This window comes from Blastomyces gilchristii (genome assembly GCF_000003855.2).
Source record: "Blastomyces gilchristii SLH14081 genomic scaffold supercont1.15, whole genome shotgun sequence".
NCBI classification, from domain to species: Eukaryota; Fungi; Ascomycota; class Eurotiomycetes; order Onygenales; family Ajellomycetaceae; genus Blastomyces; species Blastomyces gilchristii.
The window spans coordinates 374,590-397,966 of NW_003101668.1; the positions used below are offsets into that span (position 1 = coordinate 374,590).

Genomic DNA, 23,377 nt, shown 5'->3' on the forward strand with positions numbered 1-23,377 from the left:
ATACATCCATGGTACGAAGATTACATACAAATATTTCGCTACTATCAAAGTCAAATGCCTGCAATGATTACCGCTTTAGCATTAAATTGCAACTATTGTCGACTTATCGTACACATTATCTGGAGATGCCAAATAGATATCCAATTCATATGTTATACACACGCTGCTCTACCAGAAAGACCCGATTGCCTGTCCAAAACTCTCGGCTACGAATGACATGTCAGCAGGGAGTCCATTAAACTCCAGCAATCATTAACATCAAAATCACCTACCATATCGCTCTGTAACTCCACATCCGCTGTCATCATACACGGTATTTGCTTGCGGGAGCCTAGAGTAGGAATATCGTCGTTAGCAAATCAAAATCCCATACGCACGCTCTCCGAGGACAGTAAAAGCCGCGCGAATTGTAAATTACACTTACCATTTCTGAATTGCCTCCATCCGTCTCCGGCTCTGTATATAACGCCGTCAGTTAATATATTCAAACAATACGAATAAATATTGATCAATAAACCCACAGAAGGATGCGTCGACAATATCTGGGAAGGCACTGCCTTCTCTGCCCGGTGCATCCGGCTCCATCTATATTTTTTTTAAAAAAAAGAAGGGACGGGGAGTTGTTAGCGAACGTTATAATCAAAATCCTTGAACGCGTGGGCTCGTTAGAACATATTAAAAAGCAGGGAAAACATACAATCCAACCGCAGCTTCAGGTTTAAAACAGCTCTTTGCCATCATCACTGTCAAGGGGACCATGGTTAGAGAATCCGCCCATCATTTCTAGTGCGAAGCGGGTACAGAACATACTGAGTCCAATCTCATCCGCCTCAGACTATGTAATATCGTAAGGCGGCACGTTAGCAACAGGAACAATAACAATCTCCTCCCGCCAATCCATAACATAATAGCGCAGAAGACATAGTCGAAGTAAAACAAAAAAAAAAAAAAAAAAAACAGGCACTAACCTCCTGCGTCCTCGAATTCGGCAAAGCAAGCATCAAATTCAAAATCGCCGACGACAGGTTTTGCGACACGTCAAACAGCATCGATGCTGCCAACGCGGCGACGATCACGATGATACTCGAACTCATGCGCTCGGCCGGGTGGTGGGCGAGGACGTGTGCGATTTCATGTCCCAGGACGGCAGCGAGACCGTCCCTATCTCGGCAGATGGGTAAAATGCCCGTGAACACGAAGACGTTTCCACTGCGAAGAAGAAATAGACTATGATCAGTAAAAAGGTTGCTTGCTGCGTACGAATACAATATAATTTGAAGCGTATATATATATATATATATATATATTATATACATATACGTACCCCGGCAACACAAATGCATTCATCTCCGACGAGTTAATCACATGCACCTTCCACTTCAGATTCTTAAGCAGGGCATCTTCTTCGCCCAGCTGCGGCTGGCCGGAGAGGATCAACTTGCGAAAGACACTGTCGACATATCTGACGAGGTGATGAGACTCGGGTAGGAATTGGCCTCGATATTCCTGCAAGATCATCTCGTACGTCTGTTTGCCGAATTGCATCTCCATCTCGTTGGAAATGCAGTTGAAACGGCGCCGGCCGGTCATCTACATACGTGCGTAGAACAAAAGAGAAGTAAGATTTAGCCGATGCGTATGCGTGTATATCTTGAAAAAAAAAAAAAAAAAAAAAAAAAAAAAAAAAAAAAAAAAAAAAAAGGAAAAAAAGAAAGAAGAATGTTGTTGTTGTTTGTTGGGGGGAGGGGGTTCTCCAAAGAAAAGGGGAAAGGGGGCGAAATTTTTAAAGCTCGAGCAAGAGTGAAGGTAGATATAGAAGAAAACCCACCGGAACAACATCCAAATTCCACACGTAGAACCCCACCACCGCCGCCCCGCCCCCGACAATCATATACCGATATTGCGCCCAAAAGTACGTGAGGCGGCTATTCCCCCATGGCCCCGGCCCCGTTCCTTCGCCCCCGCCATATCCACCGCCGCGCCCCTCAAAGCTCCGGTATTTGTAATTCCCATCACGCCTCTGCTGCTGAGATTGCGAGAACGCGCGCAACTGTTTGAGTGGTTGGTGGAGGCGGAGGCGGTGGCAGAGGCGGTGGTGACTGGGTGCTCTCTGGGAGCGGAGGAGGGGGGGATTGTTGCTGGTGGTGCGGGGAGGGGGGGTATTGCTGGTATAATAAGTCGCGGACGCTGGGCCTGATGCTGGTGGTATCTGTCGACGGGCTATAGGGTGCGGATCCCACGGGCTTCTCGCTCCCCGCGCAAGACCCGATCGCCAGTGTGCGTGCGAGGGAGAGGATAGCTGGCGCGAGTGGAGGGGGATGGGGAACTGTGCGGGTGCGGAGTTCGGAGGCGGGATGCGAACGGGGTGCCGTCGCGAGGGTAAGGAGCGGAGAGTCGATGCGGTATTGGTTTTAAGAGTTTGATTCAGGTTAGTGGTAACGGTCGATAGAGTCCGGGTAAGGAAATATGGGCGGGATAATGACTGCGACAACATTGATGCGGCAGCGCTGGGGGTGGTGGTGAGCTTCGAGCTCCCGCTGCGGTGAAGCGCGCGCCACATTGCTTGTATGTAACTCCTTCTCCGCAGTAGTAGTAGTAGTAGTAGTTAGTGGAAGTCAAGGCCTGTTGTTTGTCAATGCTTGGTCTATGAGTTCTGTTGGGATATCGGTGTGGTAAGCTAGCTTTTTGAAGCTCTCAGGAGTCGAGGATGAAGTATTTAGGTGAGGTGATAATGCAAGGCAACAAACAGTGCATCATCATTGCTCATAAAATATATACCAGCACGTTCGCAGCGAGTCACCCCACCAACGATCTACTTTATTCGTTTGTCAAAGGTGGGAAAGGGAATGTAAAATATAATAAATAACTATCAGAATAAAATAAGTAAAAATAAATAAAAATAAAAATAGAAAAAGAAGAAAAAAAAGAACAAAAAAAAAAAGAAAAAAGAAAAAAACAGCAGCAAATGCTCCCGATAGCGGCCTATGGATAGAGAAACAGCCCACTCTCTCAGGATTAAAAGAACAACGATAAGAAGAAGTGAACTGGTCTCTGCCATTTCACTTTAACTTATCGCAGCCAAGTAAAAATTCCTCTCTCCTTTCCCGTCTATATTTCACGTACGCGCATTTGTGGCAGAAATATCACAACAAAATGTCGCACAAAAATGTACATATATAGAGATATATAGACAGCTTGTTAAACTAGATAACTGGGTAGATAGACAACAAAACCAATCAAGAAATATGTAAAAAACACACACAAAAAGGGGGTCCCCGGGGTGAGTTAGAAAGAGATGGCCAAGTATCCAAAACATTCCAGGACGGAAACATGAAATGGGAGAAACAGGGAGGTAAAACATATAAGAAAAATTCAAATGATCAACATTTGGCATCCATGGAAAAACGAGTTCATTAATTTTCCAACCAATTCTCCAGAAAAAAAAAAAAAAAAAAGCAACCAAGGGAATTAAAAAATAGCAAATATAGATTATAGATTGAGGGGATATAGTGTATAGAGGTATACGAAGTGGAGAAAGAAAAAGAAAAAGAAAAGGAAAAAAATCCTGATCCGGAATCTGGGAGCAAGAAGTAGAAGAAGAAGAAGGAAGAGTCCAAAAACAACAGGAGAGGGGTATGATACACAACAAAAAATAAATCAAACCAGGGGGGAAAATGCGAACCGTAAGAAGGTAAACGATGTAAGGGGTAAAAAAGTGTGTATATGAGTATATACCCAGGAAACGGAAATCATGAAATGGGGGCGGAGGGGGTGGTGATAAGTAACAGGCATGAAAAAGAAAAGAAAAAGGTGCAGGGCACTTGGAAAACGAGATGTACCACACACGGATGCGCCCAAGACTAGACAAATAGCCTGAAAAAGAGAAACCAGAAACCAGAAAGGGAGGAGGAAAACAAAAAGGGGGAGGGGTTGGTGGTCAAGTTTGTATATACCCCAACACCCAACAAACAAATATATACCTAATACCTCATCTACTCCTCCGCCAACGAATCATCCCCGATTTCCCTCCACTCCCTCGATCGCTCCGTCAACCGTTTAATCCCCGCAACACGTTCCGCCCAATGCGCCTCCGACAGCGTGCGGAACGTATACGCCCTCTGCGACGAAATGATGCCGATGGCCTGCAGCACCGCTTTGCGCGAATCGCGCCCGAAGACGGCCGGGTGGTTTATCCACTCAAGCGCAGCTTCTATGTCGGCGTCCAGGGCGGCGATTATGGAGCTGTCGACGGCGTTGACGGGTGGGGTTATAGTGGCGGTTTCGGAGGGTGGGTTGGAAGGGGGGTGCGGTGAGTGGGGGATTGCTGGGGGTGTGGAGGCGTGCGTGGTGTTGGTGGTTTCGGGGATCTCCGGGGAGGAGGAGTTGGGGGAGCTGAGAGCGCTGGCGGCGTCTTGGGTGGGTTTTTGGGCGAAGGGGGGGAGGGGGGGGAGGCCGCCCTTTCCCAGGCCCTTGAGGATGCTGCGGGTTTCTGTGAGGAGGTGGTGGGCACGGTCTTGTTGGGAGCGCGAGACGAGGGTTAGGGCTCGTGTGAGCATGTCTGAGGTGAGGAGCTCCATGCGGCGTTGCACGATGGAGGGGTGCGGTGGGATGGGTGGCGTAGAGGGTCTTCCGGACTTGGGGCGCTGGGAGGCTGGGAGCATGGTAATCGCGAGGAGAGATGGTCTTGGGCAATGCGCCAAGTGGCCTTCGCGAAGAATGTCTCCATACGTGAGATCAGCCTGGATCAGAGGAACCTCTTCTACGCTAACGATGCGCTGCTCATCGCCGTCGAGTGGTCCACCAAGGGCTTCTAGCCCGGAAACAATGCTCTCCCAAGCGTCCTGAGGTACATGTTCTTGCGTCGTGTTGTCAGGGATAATGACAAGTTGGACGAGGATATCTACACCACACGATTAGCGCCATGGATATATATACGCACAGATCAAGCCTACAAGATTCCATCTTGTGTCTTTACTTACCCCGTTTGTCACCAAACCTTAAATCGCCAAGTGCCGCCTCTGCATCCCGGCCCGCTGCTCGTTTGGTAGTTTGCAGAGCGCCGCTAATTTTTACAAATTTCGCTGGAGAACCCTCGGGCAGCCGCAGCTTGAGCTTAGCGTTTTGGTGAGAGGTGGTCTGAAGCGATCCCAGACATCCCGCGACGCACTCTCGAAGCATCATCCAATCCTTAACGTACGTATATGAAGCTTTGGTCCGAGTAGATAATTCGATCATGGTATCGGGTTTGTGCGTAAGTCCCAATCCAAACGAATGGATCCCGACCCTGACGGAAAGAACACAAGTGAGCACGACAAACAAGTCAAAGATGAAGAAACATACGCAAACAGGTTAGGGGAAAAGAGCGGGGAAACCCGCCCGCGGGGGGGGGGGGGGGGTAAATCGAGAAGGGAAACAAAGCACTAAATTTGCAGCCTCCGCCCGGGAAAACACAAAGGCCACACTCTCCGGCTCAGAAATGGACGAATCACTAATCAGCAAAATAGTCGAGAGCGGGTTATTCGATTTCCGCTGCATCAGCAGGGTCCATGGCAACATTCGCCCCTTCAACGACGTCTGCGCGAAGACTCTTTTGCCCCACCGGACGTATCGAGTTAAGAATAGTTCCCCATCCGCTCCAGGCTTTTGTCGTCATGCCGACCAACGGCACACCTCCACCACTAGACCCGAACGTAACGAGACCCATTCGATCTCGCGGGCCGAGATTCTGCACTAGGAATTTGAGAGCGTCGCGGAGAAGGGTGATCTTAAGCCCCTGCATGGATGACGAGACCGGGATGACGATGACTAGATCGAGAGGAACGTGGAAACTTGGGAGTAGAGTGTCCCTGATCGAGTTGGTGTAATCTGTCAATGCGGTGTTGTTGGATTTTGATGCCCCATATGACGAGGTGGTGGAGGAGACGCGTTTGATCGTTTTATGAGTCCGATAATCATCCTCCTCGGTGCCGGAGGTATCCACGTCGTAGTCTGGGTTCCGGCCTCCTGCTGAATCGGGATTGTGGAGATCAAGAAGACCTCGTCTCCAAAGCTCTAGCTGGTTGCGACTCTGGAATTGGAGGTGGAAACATGGGAGCTCCGCAACGGAGAGATTAAGAGTCAAAATGGGTTCCTCTATGATAAAGTTAGGAACAAGACGACGTGAATATTTTCATCGGGGCTGGTGGTTCGGTAAGGGGAATAGGGGATAAATTACCTGGCACGGATTCCACGTCCTTCAAATGTTTCTTGATAAGAATAGACCCCTTCAACGTACACCTGGTCATCTTTCGCTTGGTCCTCGGATCCTCAAACTGACTATGTCCATTTTTCTTTTCCTTCACGCAAATAAGCATCTCCGCGAAAAGATAGCATTCTAGCTCCTGCCACGACGTCCGATCCTTGCCAACACGAACAGTTCCATGTAGTTTGAGTTTTCCAAACCTGTGAAATGAGTTAGCAAGCCAATATATATATAACCAAACAACTACAGCATCGTTTCTCATCTACGAGAATAGCTTTATATATACCTTTGGAATTCCAGACCATGCCAATTGTCGACGCGCATGCGCAACTCCTCTGAAATCTCCTGTAGGGCCTCTTGCGCCTCATAAGGAACCGGCAACGGTCGCGCAGGCTGCTTGATCGGCGGACTCACAATCTCCTCATTGCGCGGTGGTGGTATATGTGCCGTATGACGTAAATCCTCCAGGTCAGGGTGCCAGTTGCCCTCAGGAACCTCAACAGTCACCAGGCAAGTCAAGGACTGCTGCTGCCGTGACCGATTGAGTGTCGGGAACTCGCTGCGCACGGTTACAATTGGGGCCGGTATCGGGTTCCGTATGACACCCGGGCGCGGGCTAAGGTCGGATTCCATGGCCTGTACGTCGTAATCATGCCGCCTCCCGGTACTGTGGTGCTGGCCGTCTCCATAGTCGCCCGAAGATGCAACCCCGGTGGTACCACTGTCCGAGCGCGAATGTGGTTGCCGTGTTGACGGGCTTGTTAGACGCTCGACCCTCTCGCGCTGGTTACTGGTATCTCTACTATGACGCCTGCGAGAGTCCCGGCTGCAATGCAGACTGCCCATGTCGTCTTCATGCGCACGGTTACCATTGATATCCCACGGTGTGGGAGTATTTTGATTTCCTCTACGGCTGGACACATCGCTGACAGATACAGATCGAACAATATTGGAGAGTTTTGCTGCAAGCGAGGGGGATTGAAATCAGTCAGTGCATATCCCACATCAAAACTGGCACCTAGAATAAATAAATATAAAAAAAACCGGGGGGGGGGGGCGAGCGAGGGTGAAAATTACCTAAATCAAGCACGTTTCCTCCTCGATTACTATCCAAACCCAGGGGCGCACTGCATGTGGGACAGTACTGCGATTCGAATTCTTTGATATACTCATAAAAGCATGCTTCATGAGAAACGTGGCCACATGATAACTGGAGGATGCGTTCTCCACGAAGAGTATGTTCCAACGGCTCTTCACAGACTGCGCATTCGCTACCCACAAAGGTCCTCTCCCTCCGCGGCCGGGTCCGTTCGACGTCCATCATACCCGCCATCGACCTGCCCGGTCGCGAGTTGAAGGACGTCTGGGAGTGATTTGAGTGCCCGCGGGATCCTGGGCGATACCCCGGTCTCGACGATGACCTGAGATTGGAATTGGAAGGGGTTCGGGGAAACTGGGATAGCGCTGAGTGGCTTCTTTCTGCTGGAGGTGATAGGGAGGGGGAGAACTGAGAGCGGTGATGAGAGGTTAAGAGCGTTGACTGCGACGAGTCTGGTCGAAGAGAAGAGCAGTTGACTTGCGAGCGGAGGTCTAGATCGACGTGGTGGTTGGCTTAGTTAACGTTTTTGGCTTTTTACTTTTGTCAATTGCAGGACATACGAAAGTAGGAGCAGCTAGATAATTGATTTAACTGATGACAGATTGACAGGTTGAAAAGTCGATCGGGCAAAGCGGGCGTAGTAGGTTAAATAATAAAAAAACAAATAACGAGCAGGCAGTGGCCTGGGAGAAAGAGAAGTAATGCAATGCAGGTAGCCGAATCAGCAGACGCCCAGGAGCAGCATACTAGTATAGTATATGAAATCGAGAGCAGCCAATAATGGGTCAATGCTAGACAGATGAACTGACTTTTGGGAAAAGAGCGCAGTAGTAAAAATACGTATACAAGATATTTAACTACTGTAAAGGGGGGAGGGGGAGGAAGAGGAGGAGGGGAGGGGAGGTGAAGGAGTAATATTCATGGATTATAAAAAAGCAACAAGCAGCAGGGAAAAAAAAAGCAAAGAAAACGAAAACGAGGTTTAAAGAAAAAATAAGCCGAGATAAAGTCTGGGAAAAAAAAAAAAAAAAAAAAAACACGAACAGCTCCCCAAGCCAAAGAAAAAAAATAAAATAAACCCACCTTGCCGTGAGGATCTTCTTGGGCCAAACAGGCCAAGACTGGATAGATAGCGATGAGAGGTGTCGTCCTTGTCCTTCGGGGTGGAATCGAGCCTGGACGGAGCTCGGTGCTGCCACATCAGACTCGAAGCAACAAGAGAGGGAGAATGGGTTAGAAATAATAATAGGAGGTTCCAATCCCAAGATTGGAGGCGGGTAGCGCGAGTGAGGTGAGGATAGGATAGCGCGGGCGTAGCGTCGTTGTGGTGGGCGCTGGTGGAGGACGTCTGTCTCTTGTTTATCGTCTGGGAGAATTGGAGAGAGAGAGAGAGAGAGAGAGAGAGACAGAGAGAGATGGAGAGAGACAGAGAGTCAAGAGAGACAAGAGAGAGGAGCTGGCAGACAAAGCACACAGGCTGAGCGATGAAGAAGAGCTCGCTCACAGTCACTCCAGACCAGACAGACAGTAGTAAGATAATGATAATAATAATAACAATACTAAGAGTAACTTAGTAGTAGTGCATGCCAGACAGTCTCCAGGATCCTCTAGCAATCACAGGGGATGCGGAGTCGGTCGTTGACTAGCAGCAGTAGCAGTTTTAGCCCTGGAATAGTTACAGCCTGTATTCGATATCGTATCAGCTGTAGGAATATATAGTCAGTAGTAGAGTAGTGTAGTGGCGAGGGCGGGAATGGACGGAGGGGGCTGCAATACAGCAATAATAATAATAATAATAATAATAATCACCGTATCGGCATAATCGCAGACAAGGCGTCAGAATACAGACGCCGTACCGGGTTTACCAGGAAGAGAGCCTCGAAGAGGTCAGTCAATATAGTTACTGGTAAATCAACCCGGGATACGGGATATGTAGGTATACAGCTGGAAGAAAGGAAAAGAAAGGAAAGGGAAAGAAAAGGAAGAACATGGGAAACCGGAAGAATGGGATGCAAGAAGCAAAAGAAAGAATGAAAGAATGCGAGAAAACAAGGACAAAAGTCAAAATAACAGAAAAACAGAAATAAAAAAACACAAAAAACAAAAAAACAAAAAAAAAAAAAAAAAAAAAAAAAAAAAAAAACAAAAAAAATAGAAAATCCATCAAAAAAGGCATCGAAGAGAAGAAGAGGGCGGCGGGTAAAGGCTGGCTAGCACCTACTCTACTCTACTACTCCCTACTGCCTGCATATCCGGGCCCAAATAATGCAATGCAAATGAGGGCCATGACATGACATGACTGACTGGAACTAGTAGGACTGTAGGACTGGACTGGACTGGGCCGCTGGACAGCCCTAAACCACGGCGCGCTGGCTGAATATTATTTATTATTATTATTATAATTGCCAAACCGAACTCTGCAGCTGGAATCGTATTCCCAAGCGCTGGGAAAAGCTCCAGCTCTCTCTCCCTCCCTCCCCCCGTGGTGGGCGGGGCGGGGCGGGGCTAGGCTGGGCTGGGCTGGGGTGGTTGGAGATATTATGTGAAGTAACTAGGTTGATGCAAATTCGGTGTTGATTTATTTTATTTTATATTTTATATTTTATATTTTATATATTTTTTGTGTTTCGCTCCGAACCGAAATCCGGGCTGAATCAATATTTGTGGCGTTTTTGGGTTTGGAGGGTTTGGGAGGTTGGGAGGTTGGGAGTCTGTGAAGTCTGGAAGTCTGGAAGTCTGGAAGTCTGGGACCTTGGGCCAGCCTGGAAATAAATAACAGTTTGGGCAACGGAGGAACTAATAACTATACAACAAGTAGTTACAGCAGAGCCTGGGAGAAAGAGAGAAAAAAAAAAAAAAGGTAAGATCTTGTGGCCGCGGGATGGAACTGCATAGAGTCATCAATCATCAATCATCAATCAAATCATCACGATCCACCACCCAGGTTGTATTGTGTTGAATGAAGTTGTTGATCCTTATGGAGCTATTTCCAGGTTAGTTACACATGCCATGCAACTCATACAAACTCATGCATGTTCTGCCGCCTGTATGTCCAACTACAAAGAAATATATATAATAGAAGCTCATGGATTAAGGTATATATATATATATATATATCTCGGATAATGTATTTATTGCTCTTGGAAGGCTTCGGAAGTTTTCTCAGGGCCCATGTACTGTACATGTAGTAATGTAATATATTCTGCAGGCCTAAACAAACTATACAACCCTGGACAAACCAGGAATAGAAAAATAAATCCCTATCTATCCCAATCCCTACCCATACCCTTACCCTTACCCATTCCCATTCCCATTCCCATTCCTCGATGCCTGCAGGGGCCGGGAGTCGTTTCGGGTAGGATCGTGCCCCTGTAATTTATAACAAGGCAATTCTATCTACTCCGTATATGCAACTACAGACACACACCATGCCCGTCAAATGTCCGGGAGAATCGAGGCAAGACAGAGGATATTGCGAATCCTCGTGGATTAAGATATAGTTATATACATACATACCCCCAGGTAGTTAATATCATCAGCGCAGTTAGATAAAAAAAAAAAAAAAAAAGAAAAGAAAAGAAAAGAAAAAAAGAAAAAAAATAGATATTATAATAACCCACCCAGCATATAGGACCCCTGTGTAGCCCCCGGAAAGCTTGTTGAAAATTTGTCTACACATTTACGTAGTAGAAGCATACTACGGAGTACACTGCACTCTCTCCCCCCTCGCCCCTTGCCCATATGCAGAGAGAGGCCTCCCCCTTCTCCATCCCCCTTCAACTACCATGCTTCTACGAAATCATTTAATTATTACGTGGTAAGATGGTAGGTAAGTTTTGCCTAGCCCGAGGGGCTCTGCTCTGTGCATGAGGTGAGGAGTGCGTTCCGGGTGGCCTCTCATCAGTAATGCTGTTTCAGCTTGTTTGAGAAATATGAGGGATCATTGTCGTATTGATCAAAGTGACGGGTTGGTTGGAAGGGTTTTTTGGTTTGAGTCCCTTGAATGTACGCAGTATGTATGACTGACTGACTCACTGACTATTTTCAAATTTTCATTATTTATCTGGCCTCATTAGTTAGTTATTATTCTATTTCTTATAAGAAGCAACAGAAGCAGAAGAGGAACACCAGGCTAGGCTGTCATGTCAGTCAACGTAATTCTCCTTGTAGCACCAATTTCGGAGCCAGATCATCGCTGTCAGGCTCCCCCCGGGAGTGTGCCACTGCAGTTGTGTCATGTAACCATTTAACTTTGTAGTTTATATATCTGAAGATGGTTACTCCGTACATGTCCACGCTTTGAGATCTGTACATGTACAACATCTTAAAAAATATAAAATACAATCTTCATAGGTTCGGGGAAAAAAAAGAAAAAAGAAAAAGAAACCATCACTGAGTGCCTTGGGTATGTACAGTACTACTGAGTAATACCTTGGTGCTTTGGTACTATTACGCCCATGCTCCTTCGTCTTCCCTCTTGCAAGGTTCCATATTCCTCCGAGCATGTTCAACAGTACGGAGTAGTACGAGCACGGATACCACCACAAAACTCTCCGAAGAAAGCTCACGAAAAGACCCCGTCTTCGAAAAAAGAGTCCCGAGCATATACTATGCGTAAGAATATATGATCTATCCAACTTCCTCCCACACTCACTCAACTCCCTTGAGTCCTTCGATCCTTGATGAGTCCTGAGTCCTGAGTCCCCGCCGCCTCCTTGCCTCGTCCAGTCGGGTCCCGTCCCAGCTGTCAGGTTCGCAGTTTTTAGCAGGTGCAGCAGCGCGCCCCCCCCTCAGAACCTCAGAACCACATAAGCCACGCCCGTTACACCATCTCCCATCTGAAACCGCCCGGTTCTCAATTCCCCGAATCCCCGCCAAAGCAAGCTTGTTGTATGGGGGGGGGGGGGTGGGTGCATGCTGCGAACTGCTTGTAGGGGTCTGGGTCGCGGCGCTAGCCAGCCATTCCCAAGAGTCAAGAGTACTTATTTTTTATTAGCATGCTTCTACTCCGTATTCTATTCTATTCTAATCTGTAGTTAACTAGGGAGAAAAAAAAAAAAAATAAACCCCCGCGCCCCACGCGAGAAAAAAATCCTGAAACATCCAAAATTTGGCAAGCAACCGCTTTCGCTTTTGCTTTTCTTTTGCTTTTATTCCTGGTGAAGGACTCGAGGCCTCGAGTTGGTAGCAAGGCAGGGCAGGCATTGACAATTTGCATCTGTTGGCCATTCTCTCATTGCTGGCCTGCCTATGCCTACCTTCTCCGAAACATGCTCCTGTTTAACTTATTATTTTATTTCTCACTCGCCTCGTATATCTTAGAGACTCCTGGGTGGTGGGAACCTGTCAAATGCCAACATGCCAACAGAAACTAGATGAACTGCAGATTTAATCCTAATAATAATGCCATCGATTGTCCATGTCCATGTCCATGTCCATGTACATGTACATACATTACATACATTTGCACACCAACGGACCGGCCCCCCATATCTATGTATGGAGCAGCATACGCAGTACCATACCCGCAGTGAGGATGAGCAGCGGAAATCCAAACCCACCAGGCTGACTCCACTCCCCACCCGCCGATTTTCCGGCAGGAGAGAACTAATCTAATTCCCATAGCCGTCGATCATTAGCAACGTTCAGTCGCTCGTCGGGGGTGCGGGGGGGTCGGGGGAGGTGAGGGAGGTGAAGGGAGCGCAGCTTTCGGCGATGGCGCTCGGGAGTCGGGAGCCGTTCGTTGGTTTTTGGTTGAAGATGTTGCAAATCCGTTACCTATGTAGGATAGGGCAGGGAGAGGGAGAGGGAGAGGGAGAGGGAGAGGGGGCTGGGGGCTGGGGCTGAAGAACGAAATATAGTGTGGTGTGTGTGTGTGTGTGTGCGCGGGAAACTTGAGGGGATTGTACGGAGTAACAGAGTACGGAGTAAGGGAATGGGAATGGGAGTGGTATGTTATAGCATACAAAATTCATGTAAGATGCGTCCTTATTATTCTATACCTTTACGCAGATAGGCACCGAGTACGGAGTAAATAATAATAATAATAATAGGTAAGGGTTGTTTTCATTATTGATTTTGATCCTCATGTCCAATGACGCTTGGGGGGGAAGAAAAGGGTCTGCTTCCGCGCCTAGGTAGCAAGTAACTAAGTAACTAACGTTAGTTAGTCGTGTTCCCTTTTTTTTTTTTTTTTTTTTTTTTTTTCCTCCTCTCTTCAAGCGGCTCGGGGAATTTATTCCATCGGTCTTAGTCTTATTCATCCTTGAAGACATGAAGGGATTTTTTTGCTTATTATTATTAATAAGAAGAATTGTTGCGTGGAGAAGAAGGTTGGAAGGATTTGCTATGGAGAAACAAAAAAAAAAAGGGGGGTTGATTAAAATATTCCACATGGATTTGGATTTTGGATTTGCAAATGCTGAGCGATATCTGCACCGCTAGTAAAGACAAGATAGCCAAGTTACGCCAAAAATTGCCTGACTTCATTCAAAATATCATCCTTGGGGCATGCATGCAATGCATCCTGCAGTTGCCGTGCATTTGGCCCCGGCTTTGTTTCCCCGCGACCTTTTGCTGTTTCCTGCGTCTTCTCCCCGGCTCCCGGCTTCCAGTGGTGCTGTGCTTTTTCTTTTTTTTCTACGTATTTACATTTAACGGATGGTTTGAAATTTTCAGGCCTTGAAAAAACCTTCCTCCCTGGCATGTGGCATAAAACAGAGGAGCACGTATCGTATCCTAGGCTGGCCCTGCCCCGTGCGCGGTATTCCGCTACCCCTAGATCCCATGCTAGACACGGGAAGGACCCGGATTGGCACTCCGGGGTATCCTGGAAGTGTGTGCTATGCTTTGCAGTTTTTGACGGAATTCGATAGGTTGGTTGCTGAACAACCTCACTTCCAAGCAGGGGTTAAATGCGGACCACTTACCCCTGTACATTGTGGTTAATAATCATGAAATCCTCGACCGTCAATCCATCGCTACCGATGGCATTGGAAGAGAACATAAAAACTCACATGTTGCGAAATGATGACAGGCTGCAAGGCTCTGGTATCAGACTCATCTGAACTGATAAAAATTAAATTTGGAAATCCCCGCGAAGCGGGACACCCATAAGTCACAACGAAACTTGATATGAAAATGGACTCCCGGCAATTGCGGAATCTTCATGAGGATATAAGAGACGAGTAGCAAAATCGGATGTGATATGTATATTTTTTATTAGATCCATATTCCACAGAGGACATGGCATCCCTATATCATCCAGCAAGTCCCGCGGGAGCATTGATCCTCATCTCCCGAATACAGTTTCAGTTTAGCCTGTGCCCCGGGTGTAATCCGAAGGCGACATAAAGAGTCTAGCTCTGCGTTGGTTTGTTTCAAGATATCAGGAGAGCTGGCTTTTCGGAAAGATGGCGGCTGTGACAAGACTGAAGCAGTTTCTACTGTGCTTTTGGGGATTGTTCAACACACGCCCCAACCGGAGACAGTGCCGCGTAGAAGTGATTGACAGGGGTTAAAAGGGGTTGCTGTGAAAAGGGGAATTGTGTCCTCCACTGGATTGAAAGCTCTGGACTTGTTGGGCGTATGACGCGAGGCCACAGCAATGGGATCGGGGGCATGGGGCATTTTGGAATGCATAGGAAGAAAAACAGGAAAATCATTCGAAAAGAAGCAGCGGAAATTCGCAAGGGAAAGAGCGTCATGTCATCTGTGGAGCACGAGAATCACATCTAATAGTCCGCTGTTAGCCACCTCAAGCTGAATATTTTGCTTGAAGTCTCCAGATGTTCCACTCGGAACTGATTACACCTGTGTCTATCCCCAGTGGACACCGTGCTGGTCAATAATGACGCTTTCCTCAAAAGCAGCATATTATTGTTCTCTCATCGCCACATATGCGGATATGCTGCATCAGCCCCCGGGCCATCAGTGGGGGGTTTCCTCAAAAATGCAACCAATTCAAATCCCTTTCCTGTTGATATTCGGGCAGTTGTTGGATAAACGTCATGTCTCCAAAGGCTACCTGTGGCTGTGTTCTGCTTTCAGCATCATTGGCTCAGTGACATCAGTGGGCCAGTGGTGATAATCGCCCGTGGATCTCTGCTTCCCTGATCAGAGCGACCTCCACTGCAAAACCTGAGCTGGGCCCATCATCAATGGGTCATGGATGGGTAAATCTTTGTTGTCAGGTTCAGTCCTGCATCTCAGCCGACACCTTGAGCATATTATTATTAGCAATAATGCGCCTAGCAGTGCATTCACGCCGATCCTCGACCGACTGGTTTGGGTGGATTATCAGATTGTGGATTCGGTGATCTCATATCAGCCTTGGAAGTTGGAAGGCGGGTAGTTTGGAGCAACTCAAACCATGGCTCATCCACGATGTTTAGAACCATGGGTTGATCCCGTGGATCGCTGCGGATAAAAGCCCCGTTTCCACGGGAGGAACATTCGAGGAGGTCCGACTTTATTCCGATACTGGAGAGAGTATTATCAATTTATCCCGGTATTGAAGTTCCTCAGGGGTGAAAACAGCATTAAGCGACCGAACATTCCCAACTATTAATCCCCTTTCGTCTGCATTGGTTTTATTTTATACGCCAATGGAATTCAAGAGACCACAAGACACAAACTCAGAAAAGGAGGAAGTTCCCATGGCATTGTTTGGAATGGGAAAAGCTGGGCAGTGGTTCAAGAGTGTATAGCCAGCCAGTCACATAGGGAATAGGCTGGCAGCTGCGAGGGTTTAAGCGGCATGCCAGGCCATCAGACGCCTCCGTGGCAGACGACTCGACTGCTCTTGCAAGTTGCAACACCAGGCTCACTTCTTCGCGATATGAGGATATTTAAGGGCTCTGCCAGTTGTTAAGCTATTCCTCCGATGCTGGCTGAAGCAGACAGCGGTTTGGTTTGCCCCCCCTGGTTTGACGATAAAGCAATAAATCCTGAGAGTAGATGGTGGCGGTAAAGCGTTGGCGATGCCATTACGCGATGCACATATTGCCCTGCAAAACCACACCAGAAGAGCACAGAAGTCGTCCCTGGCCGGAGTAATTGCAAAGATTGGATGAGTTTGGGGAAGCTATTTTAGGATTGGGTGGCTAAGGTAAAGACCACGGAGGATTTCTTCCGCCAGGCACCCAGGGGAAGTTAGAATTTCGGGAGTTGAATTGCCAGGGTGCGTGCAAAGACAAGTACTATTCGTGCCACAGTGGGGAATTTAATGATCTCACTCCACAGCAGTGAGAGTGCCATTCGCTCGGCCTCCTCGGGTGTGTCTCTCCCATCGATACCAGCGGTGGTCATCTGTGATAGCAAACAGGCCCGGCTGCTAGGCAAGTCAGGATGGGACAGCTGTCAAAAGGGTAAAAATACTATGCGTACATGCTGAGGAACCGCCAGGAAATAACCTGATCGTATCGACGGAGGCAACGGCCGATTTGTTGATCCGGCAGTTGATTCTCCAATAGTCATTGGATGAGGTTTCAGCGGGGGAAATTTGAGTTGCGCCCAAAAGCCTCCAGTCCGTCCTGTCACCACCTGCGAGGCTACGACACAGCAAGTTTTAAACACACCGCGCCAGGGCCAATCGATCCGCATCGAAATGATAGCAGGCGGATAAGCGACATTTTCGAATTAGTGGCTTTCAATTTGCCGAAAACGTGGACATAGGGTGACAAGGGCTTGTCCCTCCCGTTTCTTTAAACTCTCTTTTAGGCAAGTATTTTCTTTTTCCAGTTCTCCCAATCATCAGCCTGGAGCTGGGTATTTGTATTTGTATTTGGACCTCTTTATTGGAGTGGAGAAGGACTTTCGCATAATTTGGCCTTTCACCCGACGTTCTTTTGCATATCATATCCATCATTTCACCGATTGGCCCAACTCGGAAGCTTCTGGATGCATGTTTTGTGCCAGTTAGCGCCAATCACTCGCTGGGGAATTTCAAGCCACATTTATATTCGACAGCCGAAGGAAGGTGTGATTCAAACTTAGCAAGTTACCCTGCGTAGTAGCTGGTTTGAGACGCCACTGCGCTGCGTAACTACGCAGTACAGTACGGAGTACAGTAGAATGGGCAAACTTCCGGATGGCAGCAGTCAACATGAATGAAATGAAAACGACCATCGGGTGGATCAAACCACTGTTTGCATAACGGAGTACGGAGTACAAATAGTAGTATTGTTTTCCCCTGTCGAATGGCCCAATGAAATGGCGCGCGCCAATAACATTCAGAATGCTTTGGCTGAATGTTTGCCACTTGAACAATAATAATAATGAACAGCCAGTTCTGCAAATCCACTGGAGCAATTATTGAACCAGAAATCCAATCCCAGAAAGAAGTGAAAAAAGCAATTGTTGGTTGATGGGATCCCATCAGAAACTTGATATAAATTTAGTAGGTCGGGGCATCTAACATGTGCCAACCTAATAATGCCTCTCTGATGGACACATGGGTATACATATATATATCCATGCTCAGAGAAACAGAAAGACATGTTGAAAATATGTTAAAGCATCCCACATGGCGATTGAAACGGTGTCTTCCTCTAATTCGATCGTGGTTATCAATTTTCAAGCACGCTACTTCGCATTATTCTCTCCTTTGAGAAGCGAACGGTGGGGATACGATAAGCCAACACAGCAGGGATTGCACACTAGATATTTTCGACGGTAGAAATTCCCTGATGCAATGATTATCGCCCAGATGCTATTCTGGTTTTCCCAGGTTCTTCCTGTTCCTCTCTTGTGGACAGGTCTGCTGCTTCTTTTGCTTGAACAAAAGGACCTTAAAATGTGGGCAAAATTATGTTGACATTCTTCACTCCACAACTTCCAGAAACGAGAGTTACGATAGAATCTGATTTTTACATTAGCTCCTCGCCTTTCGCCTATTGGATCTCAAGCCCCGGGGGCAACAGGGAACACCCAGGCAGCTTCAGGAACTAAGGGGCTAATGGCAGTTGGTCGATGCGATGCAAGCAATTTCGTACCTGAGCTTACTACGTAAGTTACTGTACTGCGTAGGGTTCCGAAAGGAGCATAGCCGCCTGGACCAATCGCTAACTTACATCTCACCAATCCCCAGCGCCAGTGTTGTTCCAACGCAGAACTACGCTTATTAGTTACCGCGAGAGGAGAGCACCACACAACACCCCCCCGACATCAGACCCTTAATATTAAACCTGGCACTTCACACACAACATAAATAATAATATCAACTACCGAACAACTCCAGTGAGATGCTTAGCGGGGTGGCTGAGGCTGAGTGGACTTGGCAGCCGCAGAAAAACCAACCCTGGGGATCTGCTGGCCCTCTGGAGTTTGGAGACGTTTTTGAGATGCCCTCGGATACAGTCTTGCGAAGCCGTGAATTCTTAAACTAATGGTACCATTGGTACGAAGACTGATCGAAGACTTTGCTTGAAAAGAGCTGCAGCCTCTATGACAACTGTTTATTATTATTCAATTGTTTTAAAGGCTCCAAGGTGGGACCGGATCCGACGCACGATGGATGCATGAATCTGCAACCCTGGGCGATTTAGACCCGCTGCACTTGAGTTAACGTAGGTTGGAACCAGAGCTGGGCCTGGGCGGGAGGAGATGACTACCAGCCGTCTGCCGACCGCGGTTTCTCATATACATGCATTGCGGCCCCGAAAAAGTGCTCTTTTCTTTCCCGTTTTCTTTCATTCCTTTCCCTAGGTGCTTATGTACTTGACAAAGAGGCAGTTATGTTTACTCGAAAATCTAGCCTCTTGCTGGCCCTGGTCAACGCTTTGCCATTGTTTGCATCTCCTGTCCCTGAAATCCGTGATGTTTCTGGTGCCGACTGGCAAGCTCTGAATGCTAGTGTCGAGGGCCGTCTCGGTGTCGCACGACCTGTTGCAAAACCTTGTTACCTGAGATACGAGGTAGATAGCCTCCGGCTCAAGCGGTCCCTTCATACCCCAGACCAAGCAGTTTGCAAAATCGCACAGGACAACCGGCGCAATGTCGAATTTATCTCCGCGCAGCCCGGAGGATATCACAACCCATACTATGGGACCTGCATGACTACTGGGCATGGGTGTCCGCTCACAAAATTGCTGGTGAATGACGGCACTTGCTATCAGGGCAACGTACCGGACTATTACATTGATGTGCGGAAAGTTTCGGATATCCAGGCAGGATTGAGGTTTGCGGAAGCACACGATATCCCCTTGGTGGTGAAGAATACGGGACACGATTTTAAGGGTCGCAGTGCAGGTGCTCACAGCTTGGCCCTCTGGTACGATAATAATCTTTCCACTCTCTGGTCGGACTCTTCCAGCATCTAACTCGTTGAATCAATTCGACTATGCTTTTCTACAGGACACACAACCTCCAGCCCCCAATTAAATTGCACAAAAGCTTCAGAGCCAGTAAATGTGAGGAATGCTCTGGCCCCGCTTTAACATATGGGGCCGGCCAGGGTTTCCAAGGTATCTATGACTTTGCTCACGCGAATGGATACATGGTACGTGATATGGTTTCTCTACATTTTCGAGCCGTTACCAGGTGGTTTTCCCTTTGCTAACTAGTTTCCTGAAGGCGTTAGGCGGAGCTTGCCCAACGGTGGGCGCGTCGGGAGGCTATCTTACTGGCGGCGGCCACAGTCTGCTTTCCCCTGCCTATGGTCTCGGTGTTGATAATGTCCTTCAGATTAAGGTTGTGCTACCCAATGGCACCTATGTCACTGCCAACCGGTGTCAAAATCAGGATATTTTCTTCGCGGTCCGTGGCGGCGGCGGTGCTACTTTCGGTGTGATAGTAGAGACAACCGCTCGTGTCTTCCCTGAAGTCCCCTTGCAAGTGAGTGATCTTTGTATACCAGTGACCCCCATCTCCGCCAGTGCAGCTGTGCTGACTTTGAAACCTTTTCTGTATAAAAGACGGCAGTTATCGCCTGGAAAGGTTCATTGGATAAGCAGACGACGAAAATCCTCGTGGATAATGGTGTGAAATGGGCAAAAGACGGATGGGGAGGATATGTGGCTAGCCTCGGAGACGGATCCAGCATCATGATGGCGATCACGCCCAAACTTACTCTCGATGAAGCAAAACTCTCGATGAAAGAACTGATTAACTTCGCCCTGCCTCGTAACGACGGTACCCTTCGCTTCGGAGTGGACGTAACGACAGTTGAAAACTACTGGGAATTCCTCCGAACTCCTGCGATGCAATACTTTGGTGTCCTCGTCAACGGTATCTCCATCGCGCAGGCCTCGCGTCTTGTTACCGACAAGAACTTCAAAAATAAAGGAAAGCGACGGGAGCTCACAGATGTCCTTTCGAAAATGAGATACGGTCTTAACATGGTTGCACCTTACGCGGCTGACTTGCCCGACTCGGACAAGCCTGGAGGTCCCGGAGAGGCATCCGTCACTCCTGCATGGGTCAGTATTTCATTCCTCTTGCTTTCTTTCTCTCTAAAAACCTCCACCCTCTTCCCTTTTCTTTCTTTGTGCCGATCGCTAACGTATGATAAAAACGCAGAGAAAGGCAATTTGGCACGTGGTGATGCAGAAAGCCTGGGATGTTGACGGCCAGAACGAGCATCCTCCCGAATTTTTCGTCGACCGTTTCAGAGAAGCGAGCGCGATGGTGCGGCCACTACGCAACATTACCCCAGATGGCGGCGCCTACCAAAATGAAGCCGATACCTACGAACCAAACCATATCGACAGCTTCTGGGGACGGGCGAACTACAACCGGCTCCTCCGGATCAAGAAGCAGGTGGACCCGAAGAACCTGCTGACGTGCCATCACTGCGTCGGAGCCGACCCCAGTGATAGCCGTCTGAGCTGCTACCCAGAGATATAATTTTTTGTCTTTCTTTTCTTTATCTTGCAGCCGGTGGATGTTTGCGAATTTCTAGTATTGATGATGAGTTGGCTCTGTGCAACATGCTCATTGAAATTTCTAACTGGGAAGTGTTGATAATAGATATTTGTGTCTTCTCTGTACAATGCGATATTAGGTTTTCTATTTATTTAATGGATTTCATTTATCATATTTTGTTATTTATTTCAGCCCCGGTCACCTACTTTTGTTTAGTTATTAGATAATTGTTGTTTTCCATCTTACATGTAGCTATTTCAGCTATTCCAATGACGAATATCCATCCCCACAGTTTCTCGTCCATTCTAGACTCCGCGGTTTGGTGATATTTTGTTCCCATTTGTGCAGTGGTCACCAACTGAGCGTCCGGATATCAGATAACTATGGTTCACACAAATTTAAGTGTGGACTAGATAGATGGATAGATTATTTCTTAGAAATGCTCTGTTACATGCGTTTCTCTCCACATAATGCATTTCTTTGCAACTCGGAACTGCAAAATGGCGGGTTGGTTGTCATCGCAGCCCGGTACGATCAAATCACCAGGCTGGGATCATCCATCCTCACACTCCTCCTTCCATGGGTTTGTCTCCACGCCAATCTCCGAGTTAATATAAGGAAGTTAGCTAACTAGTTAATGACAATAACATTAATAATCCCTTCCCTCCCTGACACACACACAGACACAACCAACAAAACCCGCATCCTCGAGTCGTGTGCTGTACGTAGAACGGGCCGGACCGCAACCAAGTTCAGTGTCATAGTTCCAAATAAGTTCACCCGGAGAAAGCCAATTCGCCACATCTTTCCTTTCCTTCTTCTCTTCTCTTCTTTTTGGTTTTGGTCAGACAAAGTTCCAATCGGATGGCGTGTGACTGGTGAAATCTAGGTATAGATAGAGAGTACTTTCCCATGAGCCATGTTGGGCGGACAAGAATGGAGGTTATTTAGGTAAGTTTTATTAACTTCATTGTTCAATTGCGGGCTGTCAATGGGAAACAACCGCGCTTTTCAACCGACATATTTCTGTTATCGTTGTCTGCGAGTGGTGCTGAGAATAGATACGGAATGAATGAGGAGGTTAGGTTGCTTTGTTCTTTGTATGTCATTATTATGGGCTATAGTATTCAGAAAGTTACAGTACATACATTGTGTAATGTCGTGGTGGATTTTGAAGGGATTGTTCTGGCTAATTCAATGTTGTTGAATATGCATGGAATATTCCTCTATCCTATCTCTATCTCTTTTCGTTTAAAAACAAAAGGAAAAAAAACCTTGAATAGACAGGAATGTATCTATGTAACTATCTATGTATGGCTCAAATGCTAAAGGTGATGGTCTGTTGAGGATTTTAGGACCATATTTCTATTAACTCCAGGTACGCCTTATTCTCTGACAATAGATACTCGCACAACCAGTGAGCTGCAGACTCCATAATCTCACCCAAATCAGAAATGCCCCAGAAATGTGATGTCCAGCCAACTAAGAAAAGGATAGGTAAGGCATAAACTTGTAAGCCCGGGGTTTGAAAAATGAGCCAATTCTGTTCAAGAGCTTCTTCGACGTACCGCGTCTCTATTATTTTCCTCCAGGCAACATATATCAAGGGATTCGAGCCAGGTATCGCTGAATGATGGGGTCGTACTCCACGAATGCCACTTGATACCTCTTTAAGGAGTTTTGTCTCCTTTTTTAAAGCCAACGATGCCGATTTCGTCAGTTAGTCTGAGACGTTTGAAACTTTGATCCATGATTGAGTACACAGCGCCGGTGGCGAAAACGTTAATGGAATAGCTTTCGATCCCGCTGCGATCCCCAAACTTTCTTATGCCGCCTCCATAAAACCCGTTATGAGTTCCTTTCTCAGATTTTGGGAGTCGGAGCTCACTATGAGGCGCAAGGCATTATTAATGAGCGTGCGTCCCAGGGATGTGGAACAGTTATGTCAGAAACAGAATCAATATTTACTTGGCATTGTGTTTAAAAGGTCATTTGGTCCAAACCTGTACATGATCTCCATTTCACAGTTGGAACTTCACTTTCGGCGGGGCACACTATGCTAGTCCGTGTCTTGTTTCGGGAAAGTATGATGCGATGTGGCCGAACAAAAGAGCAGAAAATGGCAATAGAGAAAGGCAATGGAAACAATGAAGGTGGTGATCCTGCTTTGGGTT

General features: G+C 47.3%; 4 protein-coding genes across 4 annotated transcripts; 1 reads left to right on the forward strand and 3 right to left on the reverse strand.

The window, feature by feature from the left end:
• Window positions 1-55: 55 nt before the first annotated feature.
• BDBG_06116 (mitochondrial inner membrane metallopeptidase Oma1) lies at window positions 56-3,434 on the reverse strand. Its single transcript, XM_002622890.2, has 9 exons — window positions 1,829-3,434; window positions 1,325-1,590; window positions 969-1,209; window positions 811-835; window positions 698-743; window positions 522-585; window positions 425-456; window positions 273-331; window positions 56-206 (listed from the first exon to the last, which is right to left on the reverse strand). Exons 1-9 carry the CDS (start codon window positions 2,558-2,560, stop codon window positions 169-171), a joined length of 1,503 nt encoding a protein of 500 aa, XP_002622936.1. The 5' UTR covers window positions 2,561-3,434; the 3' UTR covers window positions 56-168.
• Window positions 3,435-3,992: 558 nt separating this feature from the next.
• BDBG_17450 (uncharacterized protein) lies at window positions 3,993-5,235 on the reverse strand (the record flags this gene model as incomplete). Its single annotated transcript, XM_031725165.1, has 2 exons — window positions 3,993-4,900; window positions 4,980-5,235. 2 exons carry the CDS (start codon window positions 5,233-5,235, stop codon window positions 3,993-3,995), a joined length of 1,164 nt encoding a protein of 387 aa, XP_031579691.1.
• A 280-nt stretch (window positions 5,236-5,515) lies between these two features.
• Window positions 5,516-7,574, reverse strand: BDBG_17451 (uncharacterized protein; the record flags this gene model as incomplete). Its single annotated transcript, XM_031725166.1, has 4 exons — window positions 5,516-6,132; window positions 6,215-6,441; window positions 6,528-7,203; window positions 7,319-7,574. The coding sequence occupies 4 exons, from the start codon at window positions 7,572-7,574 to the stop codon at window positions 5,516-5,518; spliced, it is 1,776 nt and encodes a 591-aa protein (XP_031579692.1).
• Window positions 7,575-15,492: 7,918 nt separating this feature from the next.
• BDBG_06120 (isoamyl alcohol oxidase) lies at window positions 15,493-22,048 on the forward strand. Its single transcript, XM_002622894.2, has 5 exons — window positions 15,493-19,611; window positions 19,695-19,839; window positions 19,914-20,174; window positions 20,255-20,758; window positions 20,859-22,048. The coding sequence occupies exons 1-5, from the start codon at window positions 19,076-19,078 to the stop codon at window positions 21,183-21,185; spliced, it is 1,773 nt and encodes a 590-aa protein (XP_002622940.1). The 5' UTR covers window positions 15,493-19,075; the 3' UTR covers window positions 21,186-22,048.
• Window positions 22,049-23,377: the final 1,329 nt, after the last annotated feature.